At 39.4% G+C, this 16,821-nt stretch overlaps 1 protein-coding gene across 1 annotated transcript in view; it reads right to left on the bottom strand.

Annotated features, from left to right (window-relative positions):
- The window catches only part of ryr2a (ryanodine receptor 2a (cardiac)), a 142,614-nt gene that overhangs the window by 106,788 nt on the left and 19,005 nt on the right, over positions 1 to 16,821 (bottom strand). The window contains exons 2-11 of the mRNA XM_076298837.1: positions 11,581 to 11,700; positions 10,630 to 10,734; positions 6,787 to 6,807; positions 6,502 to 6,516; positions 5,343 to 5,417; positions 5,158 to 5,236; positions 4,134 to 4,246; positions 3,798 to 3,897; positions 2,117 to 2,213; positions 382 to 456 (exon numbers count right to left, since the gene is read on the bottom strand). Coding sequence (XP_076154952.1) covers positions 382 to 456; positions 2,117 to 2,213; positions 3,798 to 3,897; positions 4,134 to 4,246; positions 5,158 to 5,236; positions 5,343 to 5,417; positions 6,502 to 6,516; positions 6,787 to 6,807; positions 10,630 to 10,734; positions 11,581 to 11,700 — 800 coding nt within the window. The remainder of the gene's footprint in view (positions 1 to 381; positions 457 to 2,116; positions 2,214 to 3,797; positions 3,898 to 4,133; positions 4,247 to 5,157; positions 5,237 to 5,342; positions 5,418 to 6,501; positions 6,517 to 6,786; positions 6,808 to 10,629; positions 10,735 to 11,580; positions 11,701 to 16,821) is intronic.

Here is a 16,821-nt window from a genome sequence, read left to right as displayed (position 1 = left end):
TTAGACAACAGATGTGGGTTGTAGAAGAGCAGGTCCTTGAGAAGCGTGGCCTAAACCCCAAAATGTCAGTTTGATAAAATGCCTCAGGCTTTACACTATTTTTAGAACACTAACCACTCAGAAAAGCAACATATGCGCAGTGGCCTAAAATGTAACAGATGACCTACCACTGGCCTGATAAAGTGAACTTACAGAGGTGTTGCTGAAACATAATGCCAGCAGAGTTAGCAGTTATCATGTACAATTGAAAAAGAGATGCAGACCTCATTTATTCATTCAAAAATGCCCACCCAAAAGTGCACACCCAGGACATGTCTGTGGTTTATAGTTTGGCAGAAAATCGAGCAGAGTTGAGGTTGTTGCCAACAATATGTGACTTACGCAACTCGCAGAGTCTCCAGTCTCCAGAGGGACCGGGCATGAGTGGACACAGCTCCCCCTTCATAGTGCACTGTCCTGAGGAAGAGAGAGGGTCTGAGTTACAGTGCTGCCTTTAAAAGAGCACGTCAAAAGTGAGTCAGCATATTATTCCTGTTTCACAGACATTGAAGGTTTTTAAAAATCTTTAATTGTCTCAGTTTTAGTTGTCAGGAAATAGTCCTGCTGTAAATATGATCTATTTATAACCATTTCTTCTACGATTCTACCTTCAGAAACTCTTCTGCTACATTGTAAATTTGTACAGCCTGGTAATTAGGTCACAGAACATTCATGTGATGAATTCATCTCATCGCAAGCGGTCCTGGGAGGTAAAGCAATACTGTAATTATTCAAAAAGTCAGAGCTCCATCTTGGGAATAGCTTTTGGTCAGAAGAGAGTACAAGTGAAACCTTCTGTTCAAATCCCAGAGTGGCGTACCTCTCTTTTCTCTTATGCATCTCCTGTAGTGAAATCAGAGCAGCATGCGCCCTACTTTGAAGGTGAGCTACTTAGCTTGGACAAAAAGTGCATCTAAAGTGGACACAATATTGCTAACTTGTTTGAGGGGTGACTTTGCCCCATATAGGCTAACTTGAGCACAGTATTGCACAAATTTGACTTGCATTGTACAAACTGTGCATGCACTGTTCCTGTTAAGATTGATTAAACATCATGAGCTGCTAAGTTAGTGTCAGAGGACTTGAGAGGGGGAGTACACATTCAGGACCTCAGAATATAGCTCTCAATGAGCATTTTGAAATGTGGCATACAATGCAAAGCCAGTTAGACATTTGACATTAGACATAGAGGTTTTAGTCATACAGTGTTTTTTTGTTTTTGAGAGAGATGGCAACAGAAGTACAGAAGTAAGCTAAATTAATCTAGACGGATGAGACCGAGAATATCAGCATAATGGGGTAAAAAGTATGTGAAGATTTCCAGAAGCCTTTAGTGTTAACACTGAGGCCACTGTCCTTAAGAGTGGTGCTTCCTAGGACAAGGCACAAATCACTGGCTCAGAAATGGCTGAATGCAATCATTAACAGATTGTTTAATTTACCAGAGTGATGGCAATGGACCCTAACACCACAGGCCAGTATATCCTTTGAGAGAATGTTTGTCCCAATCAGCCTGCCCAGGCCTATATTTAGAAGTAAAGCCTGTAGTCAGGGTGTGAAATGTAAAGGTCAATGTGGATAGTATGTCTTTGCTTCATTTCTCAGAAGCTAAACTGAAGCAGGAAGTCAGAGCAGCACAATCAGCATCACTCCCTGACCTGTGGTTAATAAAAAAAAAATGAATCTATCATAACAGGGTCATGATCTCAGCATTTTCAACAGTAAATATATACTTAGATCATTGACTACATTATTCTACATTATAATCTAGTTCACTCCCCCTCAATAAATCTGTTAAATGAAAAAACAGCCCACCTATGGCCATGTGCAAAGTACACCATTCCTTCCATGTTGGTTTGCTAAAATATAACATTGAGGTATAATGTACAAGGCGTCAGTGCCGTCCTCCATTTTGAAATTATAGACAAGCTGTCCACAGCAATAACAACACAGTATGCTTTATCAAGTTGTTCTGTAAACCCTGTCACCAGGAGACGTCCCGAGGAAACCATAAAAGGCAAACACCATGCTGACACCACACAATGGAGGTAGTTTCTCAGCGAGCCCAGAGACTGACCTGCGCTGCTCTTCTCCATGCTCTCCAGATGGCACAGTCAGGCACTCATCCATGTGACCATGGAGCAGGCGCAACACATCTCCTCCAATTAGGAAGCCTAAGCCAAGCAGATGATATAGAAAAAACATATGTGATCGTCTGTGTTGTTATAGCAGTGGATTTGATGTTTTAGCTGGAGTACCCTTTCATTGGTAAATCACATATGCACCTAGGTGTATCTGAACATGCATACACCACAAATCATCTTATCTACAGTTTTTCTCAGCTGCTTTGCTAAATTTCTCAAATCATCCTCAACATTTTCAAAACAGTGTGTGTATTTCTTCAGCAATTCAGCATCACACAATAGCCACGCTTACATGTACATGGACACTTTCAATTATTACATGGACAATTCGATTAGAAACAGAATTACGTCTCAATCAGAATGAAATTTCTCGTAAACATCTCAATTGGGATAAAAAATGCATGATCAGATCAGAATTTTAATCAGAATGAAAGAGGTTGTGTAGTCCGTTCCTATTCTGATTGAAAAGCCATGTATGATCAATCCGATTGCCTGCTGTATGTTCTCAAGGAAATGTAGGCAATAGCTATTCTGATCAAAGATTCTATTGTGCGAACACCTGATCGAATAGAACGTACATCATGTAAACAGACGGCACAGATATTTCAATTGGAATAGTTTAATTGGAATGACAAAAAAACTGTCCGTGTAAACATGGCTAATGAATTACCCAAAAAACAGTAACTCTCTTAAATTTCTATACTGGTGTTTTCAAACTGAATCAGCCCTTCAAGAGCAGAACTAGCTGGAAGAGGATCTGCTATTGCATTCACTTGTATGACTATTACACTTACTTTGATAGGCCAGTAGGCTACAAAGCCTTTTTGGACTTCTTTTCCCAGCATTTCATCAATGTTTACATGTATATGGGATGTTAATTATCCTGAATGGGATATAACAGCTCCCATGCATCCCCTCTACAGATATAAATATGTTTATTTGCTATGAGTCAAGATAGATAGTGGAACTCCAGAGATAAGTCCTACTTGGTTTAGCTATTCGGCAAGTTAATGTGTTTAGCAGAAAAGAAATGAGTTGATATATGAAAGGTTGAAACTAACAATTCCTTTACGGAGATAATACATATTAATAGCCTACAAAAATGTGATTGAGTCCAAGTAAGACATAGTTGAAGCATAATTGTTTATACAAATGAGTGTGAAGGTGTATTTGGCATTAGGTCTCTGCATTATCCTGAGAGATGTCTTCCCACAATGTCTATAGCTGCTTTCAGACATGTCCTCCGCAGTATATGCAGATCTTTGTCAAACGGAGGTCAGACCCTTCGGGTGATTCAGATATCATGCTAACATGCGGACATTATGTGTGAACGACGACGCACATGAACAGAATCTCCGCTTGGTTGAACAGGTTGAATGTGGTTGAATATGCACACAAACAGAATCTCTGCATGTTCTTTGCTTCGTTCAGACACAAGCTCATTTACATAATATCCGTTGGAAATACTAGGAGGGGAGTATTGTAAGTTCGGAGTTTCAAATGTCTGATTATGTTGTTCAGATACACGGCCCAACTGCTTGATATCCACAGAACATGCAGACCTACACCTATGTCTGAAAGCAGCTTATGTGTGCTTGTCAGATTGATATCCACCTTGTGCCACCTCGCTTCCTGAGCAGATAGGGGCCACACTCCAGAGGGTCTGCTGGAAGGCTGCATCCACATGCAGACTGTCGTTCCCATACGACAGGTGCTTGATGGAAGACAAATAGAATGAGAATGAAAAAAAAAACAGAGAGACAGAGAGAAACAATTGAAGTATTTTGCTGAGTTGAGGCAAAATGAGGCATTCCAAAGTATAGGAAAATCAAATCGTGTTTGTTTTTCAGCCTCTTGCCTCATGCACAATCACTGTGATACAACATACACATATAAGACAAAGAATTTACACGTGAAGTAGCATAATAGTGGCAATAGTGAGGGGCTTACCAAGTAGCGTTCTGAAGAGACACTGACCAGAATGAGGTCATCACCGACGCGCACCTTTTCTCCTTCTGACCGTTGTTTAGAGGCGGGATGAATAGTCCACCAACATGCCTCACCTGTTCACAGAGGATGTTTTTGATGGACTGATTAACTGGGATTTGCCATATATAAAAATGTGTTAAAAATGTGTCGGCCAAATGTAATGTAATATAACACTGCAAAGACACACAGGCTAAAGAAGAATTAAAATTGTAAGAGTGGTGGACCCACATGTCATTACAAAACATAGCATCTGACTTAACACATATCATTACAAAGCAATAGAATCTGACTTAACACACGTCATTACAAAACCATAGCATCTTAACACGTCCTTACAAAACCATAGCATCTGACTTAACACATGTCATTACAAAACCATAGCATCTGACTTAACACGTCATTACAAAACCATAGCATCTGACTTAACACGTCATTACAAAGCCATAGCATCTTAACACATGTCATTACAAAGCCATAGCATCTGACTTAACACATGTCACTACAAAACCATAGCATCTGACTTAACAAATGCCACTACAAAACCATAGCATCTGACTTAACACGTCATTACAAAACCATAGCATCTGACTTAACACGTCATTACAAAACCATAGCATCTGACTTAACACGTCATTACAAAACCATAGCATCTTAACACATGTCATTACAAAACCATAGCATCTGACTTAACACGTCATTACAAAACCATAGCATCTTAACACATGTCATTACAAAACCATAGCATCTGACTTAACAAAGAAAGAAAACGGCACACAGTGGGCCCGAATTCCATCATCCTAAGATTGCTTGTTATATACCCACAATATGCGGACTCGGCAGAACTGGAATCTACACTTGATATGTTAAATGCGCTATACAAATAAATCTGACTTGACTTGACTTGACTTGATAACTTTAGACAGGTTTTGCTATGGAATATCAGGCTAGTATAAAGTATTATAGAGGTATTGGCAAGCAGACCTACCTGTTGTGTCCTCCTGCAGACCTACATCAAATGCTAGTTTATCTGTTGAGGACCGTGATGTTGATAAACAGCACAGGTACTGAACAGAAAGAAAGAACACATGTGAGAGGAAGAGCCTGAGGGTTAGATAAGTGACAGATTTGAAATACTGTTGGCTGGATAAAAATGAAAAATAGAAAACTCACCATTCCACTATACGAGTGTCTAAGGAGAACCGCATGTCCATAAAGTAAAGTACGATGTCCCCCACCCTGGGCAGTCTGATCACACATAAACACAGACACACACAGTCACGTACATGCACACATGACACATTTTACTACAATGAAACTACTACTACAATGAAATCCACAGACATACACAGACCCATTCTTATTAAGTAGTAATGTGAGTTCTTTTGAAAGTCCCTGACGTGTATAATTCATATTTATAACCCATCAAAATTAAACATTTAATTCCGGTCTTCATAAAAAAAGACACTCACATGGAAGTCAAACAGATACATACAAATGGCTCTGAAACTTCAAAACCACAAATAAAACTACAAATTATACTTTATTATGAACTAATCGATACAACAGAATAATTTGTCCACCACAAAACCAAACCACCACAAAATGCTGGTGGGAAAGTAGGAGAGCTCAGATATGCTGACAATGCAACTTCAATTGTTTTCAGGGGCACTCACACTTGTTGACAACTGTAGAAAACAAACGGTACATGTACACATACACACTCACTAGCATAAATATATAGCAGGGCTAATCAACTTCAATACCAAGTGGGCCAGACAGGAAAACCACTGGGTCTTTGAAGGCCTCCCAAAATATGGTGTTGCTAAACTGATTTTATAAGAGACATGCATTCATGAGTATCCAGCTACATTTAATAAGTTCAGTTAAATATATTCACAAACACTGAATGTGGTGGACCTTCCTTTATTCTGAGATCAATAGGCTCTCAAAACAACATAGGTGCGTTCGTAAATTGCCACTCCAGGCGCTCCGAGCACAGTCTGAAACTTTAGAACCGTGCCTTTTTCAGAGTGTCAGATTTAATTTATGAACGCACCCATCTGACAGCCCATTGTTCACTTTGCTGTCGTTTTATTGTATTGATAGCGTAGTCATGAACGCCAGATTTGAAGGCAGTGTGCGGGCGGGCTGCAGCTACGATCCAACGGGCTGCATCTGGCCCACTGGCCACTAGTTGAATAGCCCTGATATAGAGCATATGTACACACACACACACACAGACACACACACACACAGACACACACACACACACACACACACACAGACACAGACACACACACACACACTTAGATGAGAAGGGAGCACTCACCTTCATCATGAATTTCTGATTGCCCATAAATCAAGAGAATAATGGGATTCAGAAAACCAACAAAGAATAACAGCAGTTTAGGATATGTGCTACCACTGGTATGTGTGATGGATTTGACCCAGCTAGGGCAAGAAATCTGGCACTACGGTAGTTATGTGTGGCACAGTAGGGCAGGGTAAAAAGGTAAAGCAATAATGCTTTAAAAATGACAAAATGGCAAAAATAAGTGGAAACGTGGAGCATGGATTGATAAATGAGTGGTAAATGAGGAAAAGGAAGACATACCCATTTTTCCACATCAACTTGCTGAAGAAATGGGAAGCATAAAGGGGAGGAGAAAAGAAGTTGCCTTGATCTTCCAGGGACAAACAGATCAAAACCACTAAAAACACTGCTAAAACTGATACAAGTTAAAGGAGAAGTCCAGCACTTTTTCACAAAGATCTCCGTTTCTCGAGGTGACCTAATACTGTCGGTACCAAAAAAACCAAGAAAACAATCGGTTTTACCTAGCTCGAGTTGCTACAGCCAACAGCTAACGCACCGTAGCTGCCTGGAAGCTCTAACTCCACAAACTAGCAACTCGAGCTACAGTTTTAGGTAAAACCATTTGTTTTTGTTTTTCGTACTGACAGTACTCAGTGACATTGGAGATCTATGTGAAAAATCACCGGCTTTCTCCTTTAAGAACTGCTTAAGAAATCTGGTGGTTATACTCACAAGTGACCTAACCTTGCAGTGTGTAGGCCTACTGCCACCACACTGCCTCTTCACTGGAGGCTACAGGTCATTCTTAAAAGTGTACTTCAATTATTAATCTGATGGATGTCTTTCAACATTCATAAAGGAAGAGAATAAAGCCTGATTTATGCGCCCTTTTTGTGCAAATATCTACCGGTATCTGCAAATCTACCAGTATCTGTCTGTTTCAAATGTTGCTCTGTCTCGTCCATATAAGTAAGTTCTGAGAAAATGTGCAAAGATGGACAAACAAATTCAGAGTATGGATGGAAGGCTTAGTAAATTAGTCTTAGTAATCACTGCTTTACATAATAATCATCATCAAAACTGTACACATTTCCTCTTCAGGGGAAGTCTCCCTTGGTCTAATCCTCTGTTCATGCCAACATGGAGTGGGCCTTGAATAAATAACGTATAGTGCTTATCATATTAGGGACATGAGATGAGAACATTATGTGCCTCAAGCTGCATTTGAAAGGCAAGGACCTAAGAGAGAGACTTACAGGATAGGAGAGAGACAGTGGATGGGGGTGGGAAGGAGTGAATGAGAGAGAGAAAGAGGAGAGAAAGAGATGGACTGTGGAGGAAAGGCAATAAAGTAAATGAGGCATGAGGCAGAGTGTCAGGGTTAGAAATGGCTAAGAGACAGGAACAAACACGAAAGAGAAGCAGAGAGAAAAAACTTCTGACTCTCTGAGGATAGAACCGTGGAAGACACTGTATTTTCTACTGTCTTCTTCCCTTGTGCTGCCTTGTGATAATGGAGCTTGATGTCTGCCTGTATGGCCAGCTGGATAAGGAGGGAGCTGTACTCCGGAGCTCTGGCATTGTGTGATCTCATTACTGGAGGTCCCTGCATGAGGGATTACACGTCATCAGCAAAATGCATTTACCTATCTGACCTGCATTGGACCGCAACACTTGCACTTCAGGAAAGAGGTGATGAAAAACTGTTTAAGCTCATTGTAAATCTGATTACACAGAGAAAGGAGAAGAGAGATCTAGGACTTAATCTGAGCATTTTTTTCTGTTGTATTACCCAACATAACTTGCTTGAGCTTCCTGCTACCAAATGGCCTGAGTAAACTACATTGGCAATAAGAGTGCAAATGTGAAGGCTATGTGGCTCTACACTAAATATTCTAAAATTACATTTGTGCACTGTCCATAGAAAAATGTTCAAGTAAAAAGATAATTTATTGAATGTTATAAATGCTGAATGTTGTTGATGCAGACGTGTCCAATGAGCTAAGTGGAGAACGGCCCTTTACTCAAACACATTTATTCCCAACTGTGTTAGCTGGTTAAGGGAAAAGGAACAATCCTACACTAATGTAAGGTCAGCAAAAGCTCTGTGGCAGCCATTATTGCAGCTCAGCATTACATAGTGAAATGTCTAGTATGGCATAGAACAGTCAACTACAGGATGCAGCAACAACATAGCTATAACACTGCTTAATGAAGCACTGAATCTGTGACTGGTAAAATTCATTTAAATCTGGTAAAAAAATAAAATAAATAAAAACATGCAACAAACGACAGGCTTAACATTACTTTGATTATATGTCTTAAAATTATGGAATTCTAGAAGAACCTTAAAAGAAATTCTCTCCAGAGCATAACACCGTGAAAAGAATTCACACCTCAAAGGGTTATAGAGTGTCATCCTGTCATCCAGTTTCATAGTCTCAAGCTTGTATAAAGTAATAAATAATAAAGTGTCCTTTATATTATAGTGTCATTTTTCATTTTCCCCAATTGGCTCCACTGCATGTTTTACTATGTCCATTTGTACTTTGTATACAATTGAATGGTTATATAAGCATATTTGAATGTGTGAACGCTCTAACTCAATCGTGTGTGTGATTGCATTTTCTTGGCTCATGTCCTGTAGCTCTCTGCTGAACAAGGTTCACTATGCCAAATATTCAACTCTCAGATCTATGTTGAGAGGAAGTCATGTTGAGATATTAGTTCATGGTTGATCGCTGGAATTCCAGGTAAATAACATAAAAAAGTATGTTATTTCACCATATGGGTTAAGGAAAATGAGTTTATGAGATGTTTAAGTTTCATGCCAGGTGATGACTAAATATTTAGCAAAAGCTGCAAACAAGACATCATTGTAGCTACAGTATGTTGTGTTCCACACAACAATGTGGAGACAGAGAAGACGTGGCACACATATCCTGCACAAGCTCAACAGACAGACAGCTACCTTCCCAAATCACCCCATTCACATTCAATCTTCTGACAAAATGCTAAATGTATTGCTCAAAATGGGTTACTCATGTCGTCTACTGTATATTCATAAATCAATTAATAATGTACATTTCATGAATTGTGGGGAGAAATAGAGCCCATGTGTAAAGATAATTACCAACAAATGTAAAGATGTACATTTTAACACTGTAGTTAGTGGTGGTTATACAGCAACAACACTGTCACAGTTGTCAGTCAATGGGTTCCCCCTCACAAGATGCCCCACAGACTTTCTGACAGACACACTGCATTCATACTATTAGTGTCTGGAAGGAATCAACAACAAAAATCTACTGAAACAAGTGACTATACATCTAGTGAACACCAAAGATGACCACAGATGTGCACAAAATCAAATGACTTAGAAATAGAAATATGCATAGAAATATAAACTTACAAAGCAATCTGTATTTACTTTTGCAGCTACTACTGTAAACTAATGTAAACATTTGATGTCTGCTCCCAGGGCTGATTTTGCTACCATTCCCAGTTGATCTGCAGGAAGACTTGAAGATGACATAGAATGGAAAATAGATTTGACCTTGGCTTTGTTGAATGAGGGGAGTTCGGTGCATGGCCACAAAGTTATGGTGAACCGGAAACATGGTTGTCTCCTCTTTTTCATGAAAATCTCAGACTTTGAAATGACCACTAAAAATGGTCATCCCTCTGATCACTGCCCCCCTCCACATGTTCTGTTACCACTTCCAAGTTGGAGATTCAGCTAGAAGTTGCTTATTGTGAACAGTCTTTGGCTGCAAGGCAGCCAATCAGCGTAAAGCTCAATTCATTATTCATGTGATGCCAGATAAGCATGAGGAGGAGCTAGATATCTGCTAAAATGGGCTGTTTTATTCCCCAGCCAAATTATACGGTTGCAAATAGGCTTGTAAAATAGCAACTGAGCAAACCTTCTATGTTAGCATCAGAGAACAAGGTCAAATACTCCATTCATCCATTCTAGGTCATTTGTAAGGTCATACCTATACATCATACTTCTCTCAGACACTGATCAACACCTAGCTACTCTCTGCAGTCTCTGCTTGTCACTCTTTCTCTTCTAATCGTATTAATCTGCATTTAGAACACAACCGCTCTGTTTGATGACAGACCCAGAGTACTCACCCCCTCAGCTTTCTCCTCTGTGTTGGCAAGCATCTCTTGAAGGGCGCGAACCGAGAGTGACTGCTCAAGGACGAAGGTACATATAGACAGGTCTGGGGGAACATTCTATGAAGACACAATATAAGAATCAATCAATTAATTTCTTTATGCACATGGTGCTACTGATCAGGGGTGCATTTCCCAAAACCATAATTGCTAACCTGTTAGCAACTTAGTTGGTTGGCAATGGGAAATTGCATTGTAACCAACAAAGTTGCTAACTTAGCAACTATGGTTTTGGGAAACACACCCCTGAACAGCCACTGAATGACAAGCCATGCCAATCTCATTGTCAAACCGAGCTTGAAATAAACACATCAGGTAGTCATTCCTCTGATATGTAGAAGGATATGTTTAAGGTCAGTATTGTGAAATGTATCGTTTAAAAAATATTTTTTATTGCCAAATAACAAATCAGAAGACGTGATCTGAGCAACTGATCAATGAGCCCATTAACACAATCTTGGTTTTGGCTTTATTTGGGAAATATGAATGATTCAATATAAGTTAAAAGTGTTTGGGTGTTGTAGGCTGGTGGTTGGTGGCTTTGAATTTTGGATTATATCTTTAAGAGTCAACATACCATTTTCCCATTGTAATTCTGTAATACAAAGGGGAGCAGTTTCCTACAAGGATTAAGTCTGGGCTGAATCTCTACAGTATGTGGGAACCCAGAGCAGTATGTATAGACATGCCAGCAGAGCATGTTATGTCAATCATGTCAAAGATCTAATGAAGTGGACCCCTCTGTTCACAACACCACCTGAGGATTGAACATTAGCGTCTTTTTGTAGGTCTGCTTCTCTTAAATATACATGTACCTAATTCTCAGGGGCAGTGGTCTAAAATGAGTAAATGTGTATTTACAATATAACACAAACCACTGTCTACTGCAGCATCCTTCAGACTTACCTTTGAATTGGAAGTAGATTCAAGAAAGCAGAGTCTGTTTCCAAAGCCCTCCGCTGCCAGACACAGCTTCTGCTGCTCTTTGTTGATGGTGGCAGAGCACTGCAGCACCACTTCATCATCCTGCACAACAGATAGCACAGCACTCACAATCAACACAAACCTCACACATTGAAACACTCTGTAAGAAGATTAGGAAGATTAGAGTCCTAATGTAATTCCACAACTGGGAGCATATGAAAATATTCATTTGATCTAAAGACCAAGTTTATAGCATATAAATATAGTCTTGGTAAAACAAACTTTGTAATTTGTAAATGGTTTTAAATGTTATACTGTACATCTCAACAAATTGCTTTGCTAAGTCATTAACATTACTAAACTGTTAATGCCGATTTTATTTTGTTTTGTAATCTAAATACACATAATGTCAATTATAAGTTATTCATGCAAAGCACATATATTTATACATATACATATACATTTATTTATACATATATATATTTGTGGGTTACTTCACTGCACAATGTGTGAACACAGCCAGCTTTTAGTTGCAGATGCATAGTCTTCTTATCCCGAGAGAAGTACTTGACCTCTTCAGCTCTTTGGTGAACATAAAATCAAGACCACTGAGATTACAAAATAATCCCTGAAGTTTCCTGTTGAAACCATGCTACTGCCAACTGTCTATCTTCCCATCACTGTCTCTCAATCCTACCTAGTGATACAGTTCGTACAGAAAGTAAGCTTGCATTATACAAATTATCCTATCAGACATAATCAGCTAAGGAAAGGAAAGCTGTAGGTCAATCATCAAAGACATACTGTACTGTACAGTACATCCTGACAAATAACCCCAGTCATAACACAGCACAAATGGAGTCATGGATTAAAATGACCCCCTTCCAATGATGGACCATGGCCCATTAATGTATGTATGACTGTATCAAAATGTTTCAAAAAATCTGTGTACTAACTTGTCTTTTAAAAACAGGGGTATCACCCAAGTTCAAAGACTTACAGTATGATCACACTCACATTCAAAGCTGAATACATGGAAACATACAAAAACACATGTGTGCACACACGCACACGCACACACGCACACGCGCGCACACGCTCACGCACACACACACCTCAGCAGAGTGCATGTCAATACCACCGGGAGTGGACAAGAAAAGAACAAAACATCTTCACTTGTGGTGAGTATGACTTCACTCAGAGCTGCAGCAGTTTATCTGACACAAATAGAAACGAGTGGGTTGCGCTATGTGACCTAACACAAATCCGACCATATTTCCCCACCTCTGTGAAAGGTGTGTGGGTGAAGAGAGGATGGAAAAGAGAGGGAAGAGCTTCTCTCACCTCCAGACTAGTGGAAGACCATCATTTTATCTTTGCTATACAAGTAAAGACAAATGAAATTAAAACAAAGTGCCATTTGTGCCAACAAATATGTGCCATTTTTGGGCTGGATGACATACTGCAATGTGGAGGATAAAATCTGGAGGATAAAAAAAACTTAGTGTATGAGAGAGACTAGCATAGCAGTAAAGGTAGTTCCTATTTGGAGTTTCTGAAAAGTAAGTCTTGAATGCCATACTGACTGAAATATCTTCAGTATGCCGTCAGGCATTGTGCACAAACAGGCAAACACACGTTACAAAAATTAAATTAGGTTTTTATCTTTTTGCTTTGTTTTGTTTTCGTGATGCTGGTTACAAGAAGTGGGCAAGCAATGCAGGCACTGCAAAAACTGCAAGCAGTCTGAGCTTCCATCGTGTGATAAGTGCAAGAAAAAGGGGGACTGTTAATTATTCATTGTGCTGCAGATGAGCGCAGCCACCTTTTAAAGCATGCATGTGGCAAGAGGAGCTGCTTTGCTTTTACTCTCACTCTTCAATGTGCTTTCAATTTACTCCTATTACTCGCCAAAATGGCATATTTCTTCTCAGGTCATGTTGGACCCTGATGCTAAGGTTCATTCTGCCCACCTTTCAACCTGCCCTGCACATTGTCTCTCTATTCACTTCTCTCTCTCTCTCTCTCTCTCTCTCTCTCTCTCTTCTGAGTGCTTTGCCTACGGCCCCCATAAGGAGGCTTTGACAGAAGTCTATTTTCCCTTCATCAGGGTTTTGGCTCAGTAAATCACAAAGATACATATTTTTGAAATATCAGCACAATAATTCTGAACTCTATTCTGACAGCAACGAATATGTTTTGCTAGAATCAGGTAACACAAGATTATGTCAAGAATATATACAGTAACTGATAAGTGTATAGATGTACACAAACATGTAATATTCCTTTTAAAAAGATCCTAAAATTGACGATGACTGTTAATAATGACAGACAATATTTTCATCCAACAAATAACAGAGAACATCAATAGTGTAATCGAGAGGCCTACAAGGACTCTTGTAGAGCTATCACTGACTTATGGACCCTAAATTCATACAGCAATCTGGCACCCATTAAAGCTTTTCAAGTTGTAATTCTATGATCATCAGCAACAAATTAAACAGTGTCAAATATATACCTATGCATCACATACGTATGATGTCCTTAACATTTTATGATGTGGTTTCCTTAAAACAGTTTGAATGTAATCCTGTAATTCCAACAACCTGCCGAATCTATGGACTGTGCAGTTCTACAGTCAGAGCTAGACTACCCCACAAAAATATGAAAAAAGCATTCCCATTCAAAGACACGAGCCCAGTGCCAGCTGTGTTGGTATTTGTAAGGATCTTGCATGGCTTTGAACTGCTAGTTTTAGACAGAAACCCCTTAGTCCTGCTTTAAAGCAACTCCATGTAATTTTGTTACTCTAACATAATGGCTTCAAACTAATTTTTAAGGTACACTGATTGAAATGAAAGAGAACGTTATCTCTGTTATTGCCACTGCACGGCTGAAACGTCTGGTATTACACTACATAACTTTAGTGTATCGTTCAGAAATGTGACCCTTTTCATCCCTTGTGCACACACTCGATACCCCTTTAGCAACATTTTCTAATGTGCAAAAATGACGCCAAAGGGGTACGCAGTAATTACGCCAAGGAGTATCAGTTCTTACATTGTGTTGCTTAAAATGAATCCTTTACTTTAAATCAGAAAGCAAAAACGTGTATGTAATTATCATGACAAACAACTGGCCATTTACTGGTGTGAGAAAGTGCAACGTTGGGACTACAGCCACTTTCAGTATTTATGTGCTGCTTCACCCTCAATAGAATAGTAGGTGTAACACCTATCAGCGTAGGAGCCGAGTGCAGAAAATAATGAATTGTGGTTCTAGAAGGTTCTACCGTTTGTAATGGTGCCTTAATATGTGTTTTCTGTGTAAGATCAGCTCTCCTGCATAGTGGATCAGAGAAGTGTGATGAGTCTGCGCAGTAGGCAAGCATGAGCAGTGGCTGTGTGGGTGGGTGAGAAAGTGCTTCAACCCTGAACTGCTAGCTCTATGAGTTTGTTATATAACCATGCAACATAGAGAGCGAGTGAGATCTACACGCCTCAGTTAGTATGCATCAGGAAGGCTTTCCCCAGAAAAAGAGAGATTCTCTCCTTCACCATCAAGCTACAAGTACACACACACTCTCATTTCTACCCCCAGGCTCATTCGCCCACTCTGCTACAGCTATACAAATTCCAACCACACACCCACACACACACACAAGATTTAGCAGCACGTGTGCAGACTGCACAGGATAACATGCATGTGTATGAAGCTACAGGTTGACTGACCATCAGTAAGGAATATTTTCCCATAAAGTAATAATTGCTCATACCAAAATTCAAATCTTACATACTTAAAGTACAAATAAAAATAATGATTTTAAGCATATTTTAAAATAGATACAAAACCTATGTACAATGCCATCACTAACCCTGGTAAAAATATTTTTGGAAAAAAATACCTCATCAAAAAAAGAAATATTTCTTCTCCAATATCATCCCATAAAAGTTGGCGAATAACATGCAGGAGATTTGAGTTAGCACACCCACTGGTTTTCTACAGAGATCAGGGTATTGCTTTGTAAAAATCTGAGTTCATTAACCCTGAGGGAAACTCTGGGAGATCACCATGGGAGAGCACCAACTTCATGGCAGTCTGCATTGTTTTCTTAAAATGTGTCATAGGCTATTATAACTTCTAAAATGGAGTGATGTAGGAAGTGGGAGTTTTGTCACTGGTTGCCATGGTTCCATTGATGATGGCTTTTCTTAGACGTTGGGCATACACTGAACTGTGTGAACAAACTTGGTGTTGATTGAACTAACTCAGATGAGCAGTATTGAAACTGAAATCCCAGAGTTTCCCCATCTCAGGTTAAATCAACCCAGAAATCAAGGTTAGAGTGAGTTTGTTAAAGCTCATTTCTGGAATACCTCCCAGATTAGAGGACTGAGAAGACCATGGCAGAAGCTTAATTTTATGTTGATCTGAAAATGAAGAGTTTAGATACAAAATCCTCTAAATCAGTCTGACCACTTTTCTTTTAAATGAGCATTCTTGATCAGGTTCCTATAGGTTTTTGACTACAAATCAATATTTCAGACCAGGAAGAGAGTGGTATTTGGCGAGTTCTGAAGCTAAATTATTTGATTATTGTACACTATGTGTGAGCATCAGTGTTGGGAGTAATGCGTTACAAAAGTAATGTAATTACTGTAATATATTGCTGTTTGCGGTAACGGGTAATGTAAGGCATTACAAAAGAAAAATTGGGTAATATTTACTCGGTACAAACTTCAGTAACGCGCGTTACAATGCATTTTAACCCAAAATTAAGCGCTTGTTTTGGTTTGATACATATTCGCAAACACCATGCGAGAACAACAGACGAGGAAAAATCCGCGCAAAATAGTATAGAACGTATCTCCTGATACTGGTTGAAGATGACTGTGGCTGCAGCAGACTCAAAGTCGGACTCTATTTGCGGGATGGACATACGCTCATTATTTTTAGCTTGTCAGAGACAAGGATATGAAGAACATAATAGTTAGTGCACTTTGTGTGCGAAACCGAAAGATCTCACTATGCCTCGCGAAATAGCACAAGTCATTTAATGAAACATCTAAAGTGGTGCCACGCTAATCTTTTTTATTCTTGATAAAACACAAACTATGTTCTTCTAGTGCATGTCAGCTTTGAGCTGTGAACTTGAATTAAAGAGAATAAAGGGATAGAAATAGTGCCACCGCTCACACCACGCGCATCACGCACTTTGCGTAG

The sequence above is a fragment of the Alosa pseudoharengus genome, unplaced genomic scaffold (assembly GCF_046254945.1).
Source record: "Alosa pseudoharengus isolate Yale_2024_CS ecotype anadromous, Long Island Sound unplaced genomic scaffold, YU_APseudo_1.1 YU_APseudo_1.1_scf_21, whole genome shotgun sequence".
Classification (NCBI taxonomy): Eukaryota; Metazoa; Chordata; class Actinopteri; order Clupeiformes; family Clupeidae; genus Alosa; species Alosa pseudoharengus.
Note: the sequence above shows the minus strand (reverse complement) of the source record. Positions and strands in the feature narration are given on the sequence as shown.